Source organism: Agelaius phoeniceus, chromosome 5 (genome assembly GCF_051311805.1).
Source record: "Agelaius phoeniceus isolate bAgePho1 chromosome 5, bAgePho1.hap1, whole genome shotgun sequence".
NCBI lineage: Eukaryota > Metazoa > Chordata > Aves > Passeriformes > Icteridae > Agelaius > Agelaius phoeniceus.
In genome coordinates, this window is record NC_135269.1 from 25543669 (window position 1) to 25549668 (window position 6000).

General features: G+C 43.7%; 1 protein-coding gene across 2 annotated transcripts in view; it reads right to left on the minus strand.

Moving 5' to 3' along the window:
- Window positions 1-5739, minus strand: part of UBN2 (ubinuclein 2) — a 51768-nt gene extending 46029 nt beyond the window's left edge. The window contains exons 1-2 of one of the 2 annotated variants that reach the window (XM_077178647.1): window positions 5284-5739; window positions 1094-1183 (exon numbers count right to left, since the gene is read on the minus strand). In XM_077178647.1, the coding sequence (XP_077034762.1) occupies window positions 1094-1183; window positions 5284-5703 (510 nt within the window). In that variant the 5' untranslated portion in view covers window positions 5704-5739. Of the gene's footprint in view, window positions 1-1093; window positions 1187-5283 lie in introns of both variants that reach the window. The other variant, XM_054630924.2, reaches the window with a different exon arrangement.
- Window positions 5740-6000: the final 261 nt, after the last annotated feature.

Consider the following 6000-nt stretch of genomic DNA (forward strand, 5'->3'; position numbering starts at 1 on the left):
TAAAATCCTTACCACTTTAATAACAGAAATGAGTTTTCTAAAAAAGTGTGACTGAAACATTTTTCTCTCACATTCAAAAAATTATTTATAATTCAAATTAAAACAGCATTTTGGAACAGCCTTCTCAATTCATATTGGGTTCTCTCAATCTCTCCAAAAGATGAGAATAATTCTTTTCAGTTTAAGAGCTGATTTTGTTATGTATCACAGCTAGCATGCCTTGAAGTAGTAATTATTTCGACAGACTATATAGACTGAGCACGTAGAAAAATCTGCCTTTGCCAGAAAAAAAAATCCAAGTAAGTCAGACAAAAAAGATTTTAATATGTATATTAATAGCAAAAGATACAAATGACTGCTCTTGTTTCCCTTCTTTATTACTGAGGTGTTCCATTCGTAATCCAGAATATCAACATGCCTCAGCACGATGATGAGCTCTGATTGCCAGCTCAGACTTAATCACCCAACCCTACCCATATGAATTCTTAAAGACCTGTTTGGGTGTGGTTTTTGTCAACATTTTCTGATTTCTACCTTCATTTACTAGTGAAAGGTTCTTTATGTTGCTAGCTAGTGTTGTTCAAGTCACTCACACTACACTTTGCAGAGCCAGTAGAGTATCTTCAGGCAGTTGGCAGCTACCAGACATTTATCGAGCAATGATTTACTATTTAACAAATAACTTCCTATGGAAACATTCCAAACTAGTCAGGACATCAAGATTCATCAGTACTTAGCCCAAAGAGAAGACCAGTTCAATAATACACAACAGCATTAGATAAAAATTTTTTCCTCCAGCACAGTGTAGAGCATGAATATTGACCTGCATCTATTACCAAGATTACCAAGATTATTCTTTTCCAAGAATAGCTTCACAAGCTATAACAGTCTGCTATCTATTTAGCAGACTTGTCTGATAAGCTTGTGGCAGCTTCAAGGTACTTAAATGAAATAATGTGAGACAGTCATGGCTGAAATGTACAGAAGTCCTTTGACACTACATTAGCAACCTTATTCAGGAAAAAAAACCCACCAACATTATCTGTTATCACTATTAAATATTTGTATTTTTTAACAAAGTGCAGTAACTCACGTATTTTGCCTCAAACTTCTTGGCAAGCATTTCTACTTCATGTCGCTCACGTTGCTCATCATTATATGGATCCTCTAAATGAACTGATTTCTTCTGAAAAATGCAAAAGTTACACATTCATTCCATAAGAAACAGAGTGCATCTCAAAACCTATTAAATGCCAGAAAACAATGCTCTGATGACTAAGTAGTCAAAATTTATACTTAATCTCTAAAAATCACTTAGATCTTTGAATTACCATCTAGCTACTTTTCTTCTGATGACAACAAAAGCAGAAGAATTAAGGTACTCAGATTTGTATTTTCCCAAGCATTCCACAACAACCTCAACTCTAAGTCTAAGCATAAGAGAGAATTATTATTTTTTTAGAAAAAATTATCTCTAATCACAACTCCTTTTTACCTCCTTCTTCCACTCACTGGCCCCTCTAACAGCTGTTGTGATTCTTCTAGCTATAACAGACAGGATGTACATGATGTGTTAACCAGGAAGGAAGCAGCCAGAAGACTAAAAAGCTCAGTAAATTATAACCATAATTAATGTAAGTCTTTTATCTAAAGAAAAAAATTACAGCGCAAGAGTTAATTTCAGTAATAGTAACTATGTTAGCCACAAAAGATTTAATATTCCAGCTATACATACAAGGAGGGAGTAGCCCCTTACTTTTTGGTGTTTTTTAGAAAGAGGTTTTCACTGAGACAAAGTCAATGAACAGAGTATACACAGTGCTTTTGTTTTTTTTAATAAGTGATGGCAGAAAAACAGGGCTGCCCTCCTTCAAATTGGAGTTCACATAAATACAGTAATTGCCAGAAGGAGGAAGGTACTAGGATGCTAAAATATGGTGGAATGGAATTCCATTTTGCAGAACTTTATGGATGGCAACTGATTTTACTGCATATGGACTACTCACCAATGAATTAATGAGGATTTATGAAGAATAAAAAAAACAAGTTAAGAAAAGCAAGATCTTTCCTCCATGGTTTAAGAAGCCAGAATATTGACTAAATGGTGACCAAACCAGCTCATTAGCATCAAGACCAATGTAATGAGGAAGGTAAGCTAAGCAAAACTGCAAACACCACATAATTACAATACATTTTCCAGACTGAGTATTTGGAGAAAAAATTAATAGAGGCTATAGTTACTCCTAAAACAAATTAAAGCCACTTACTTATTTCCTGCAGGCATAATTAAATATAAAATACTGCTCAATTCATGAAACATCATTTCCTCTACTTTTAGCTGGGAAAAGGTATTCCTCATCTTCTGCTAGGCATATGTGGCTTTTTTCTAACTGTGAAAGGAGACAAGGTTGAGCCTAAAGTTCAATGAAACTTAGTACTTAAGTGTTAACTTGCCTCTCTCCATCAAACACTCAAAGCTGACTAGCAATTTATTTAGTTAAGCAGTATTGAAAACTGAAATTCAAGCAAATTTTAGTTTTGACTGTTTCTAAGGGATGGATGGCTCTTGAACTAAGACATTACTACTTCAGCACCTTTGGAGCCTGTTCAACAGAAGCCAACTTGAGCTTCTGACTCATCCACTTTGACTTGGGTTTTACGTACCAAGCCTCAGTCACCCCAAAAGAAATGGGAGCGCACTTTCACTCCTGCCAGTATTTAAGAGGCAAATAAACCCTTCAACCACACCAACTTATTACTCACATTCAAAACTTTACATAATTCCTCCCAGAAGATGAACTCTACAAACAACCCTATCAAAGGATGTTCTCTTTATCAAGGTAAAAAAGGACAAGGACAGCCCAAGTTTTTAAAATAAACATTTCCACTAGTTTCTGATTCAGCATAGGAACCTAAATTTGGAATTAAAAAAAGACAGAAGTTGCACGGCCAAATCAGTTTTGGGATTCTCTATCACTTCATTATTATATAACTACTACTATCATGGCCTATTAAAGCCATAATTGAAGTTATGCCTATGCACCAGTGCTTGCCTTCCTTTGGAGAGCTTTTCTTGGTTGCTACAGTTCCTACAAGAATACTACAAGATAGAAAGAGAAGCTCCTGACTTTGTAAAGTTAAATTTTAATGGGAAATGTTATAAAAAAGTTGAGCAACTTTTTATAGGGGAGGAATCAACAATAGCTTCAAGAAAACCAAATCAATTTTCACCCTTACAAAAAATTTGCATAGTAAAGTATCTGAACTATTAATTTTAAATTGAAACATTATTAAAACAACAAATTTTGAAATCTAAAACTCCATTTAAAACCACAAAATTAACTACCAACTAGTAACTACCTACTTTGAAAAAGCAAATTTCAAGATTTTAAATCTTCGCTAATATTAGAGTAGCTTTTCCAGGTTCTACCATATAACAAGCAAGAAATTAAACTGACGGGCCAAGTATACATCAGGTTTTAAACATGAGTAAAAGTTCAGAATCACTCTAAAAGGATCCTGGTTTATGACACTGTTTTCATAGTAAATCAGCTGATTATTCTACAACCCAGTAACAGAAGTGCCATTATGATCCATTCATTTTAATTTGGACTCTAAGGAGCTGAAAAATACACAAAGTTTCTTATAAAGCATTACTATCACTGTCTCTACCATAAAAGCAGTTTCTGATCCCAGCTGTACCAAAATCCCCTAAATAAATGCTCTCCCACCCCCAGAAGACATGGAATTTGCATCAGAACTACATGAGAAAGAGCCCGTTTTCCCTGAGTATGTGATTAGGATACTGGCAACCTTCAGAATAAGAGGCAGTTATGGAACTGGGAACTGCCAAAGGGAAAAGTCAGCCTTCAAGTACTGAACCACTTCTAAACACTAACACAATTTTCACCTTCACAGAACTGCTCAGAAAGATTGCACTTCAGAGAGCAGCATGATTATGCTACACTAATTCTGAGGAGTCATAACTGGCACTGTTTGCCCACAACAGCTGTAGGACAGGATGAACAGAAGGAACCTTTTAACTTGCATGACAAGATCTGAGGGATTAAAATCAGTCACTGATTTTTCTGCCTTCCACACTTGAACACAATCCAATGTGTATATATTCCTCCTACAGCAGAAAAAGTGAGCAGCTTGCTAAGTATAGCTACAGCACCGTCATCTCCTAGAAACACTTTGGTGCAGAAGAAAAGTTTTAACCGTATTCAAGTTTGTCCTGTATGTAAAAATCCCGTGGCACTATCTGTACTGGTATTTGATACTTGCTTTTATCACCAGATCTACCACAACCTTCTAAGTAGTAGTTACTTGCCCTCTTCCTTTTCCAGTAAGAGACAAGCTTTCTCTAAAACTGTGCACTGGATTAAAGAGAAGCCATAACTATTTAAATCAAGTACAACTTCACTCAACTAAGTACAATTAAGAATGAGCAGCTCAAGCGTAACCAGCTTAAGGACATGTGTCTCTCCTTCCCACTTGGAACAGTGGGCCCTGTTGATTGGCTAACACTGCTTGCTTCCTAAAGTCTGCAGAAGCTTTATCCTTAAAAAAACAAAGTAGTTCAAGTATCAAACACTTTCTGCTTGAGAGGAACAAGAAAGGAAGAACACTTTAGTTTTCTTCCTTGAATTAAGTTCTCAACACTTACAGGTGTGGTTACCAGTTCAATCTTAACTCTCATTTATCCCTGTCTCCTTCAAGACTACAAGAACTCCTCTCCAAGTCTGCTAATGATCACTTCCCTGCTTCTCGAGGCTTATAGCAGAGCCGGGCTTTCTTTATTTACCTGCACACAGCCTAGGGACAACCCGGAATACAGACCGGCGTGGTCAGAGTTTCGTTCAGCTGCCGGTAAAGGGCTCCCAGGAAGGGAGGATGCAACACCTCTCGGGGCAGGGAAGGGGAGCGGCAGGGAGGTGAGCCGGGGTAAGCGGGACACAAGACAGTGGCGCTTCTCCGCCTCAGCCGGCAGGAGAAGCCAGGAGCCCTTGGCCAGCTCAGGGACAAGTGGGAAGCCTCCCCTTCCCCCCACGGGCACGGGCACAGGCGCAGCCTCAGCACCAGGAGGAGCGCGCAGCGACGGCAAGGCAGCCGGACTTCCCTCCAGGACGCCGCCCCTCCCGCCGCACCGGGACCACCCCCGAGCAGCAAGGGGTAACCGGTAACACCATCGGCAAGGCCGGGGCCGCCGGCAGCCGAGAGGAGGAGGAGGAAGCGCGGCCGTGCCGGCGGGAGGGGAGGGAAGAAGGGGAAGTCCCGTACCCGCGAGTCCCCGCACAGCAGCAGCTCCGGGTAGCTGAACTCCACGCAGCCCTCCTCGGTGGGGTCCTTCAGCACCACCTCCAGGCGGACCGTCTGGCGGAGCGGGAGCGCCTCCCGCGGCGGCGGCGGCTCCTGCCGCCCGCTCTGGCGCGGCGGTGGCGGCAGCGGCGGTGGCTCGGGCCGTGGGGGCTCCCGCTGCGGCGGCTGCTCGGGCCGGCCGGGGTCGCGGGGCGGCTCCGGGCGGGCAGCGCTGTCGCCGGGCGGCTCGTGCGGCGGCGGCTCCGGCGGTGGCGCCTCACGGCCCGCCGGAGGTGGCTCCGGGTCGCGGCCCGCCGGCTCTCGCTCCAGTGCCGGGCTCTCGCCCTCGCGGCGCCGCACGGGTGACAGGCTAATGAACGGCACCCGGCGCGGCTCCGCCATCCTCCGCCGCCCCCCCCCACCCGCCGTCCGCCGGCCCCCGCCTCACACGTTCGGTGACACCGCTCTCCGCGCTCCCTCCCACCGGCCCCGGCTCCTCCCTCTCCCTCCTCCCCGCTCCGCCGCCCGGTCGGAGCTACCCCTACGTTCTCCTCGCCGCCCCCGCCATCTTGGCGCCCCCCCACATAAATAGAGCAGCCCCGCAGCCCGCGCAGGCGCAGCCGGGCCCGCGTCGCTGCTGTTATTGCTCAGCTTCCCCCGGACGTCAGCGCGGCCGCCACCGCCCACACGCCGCGGGCG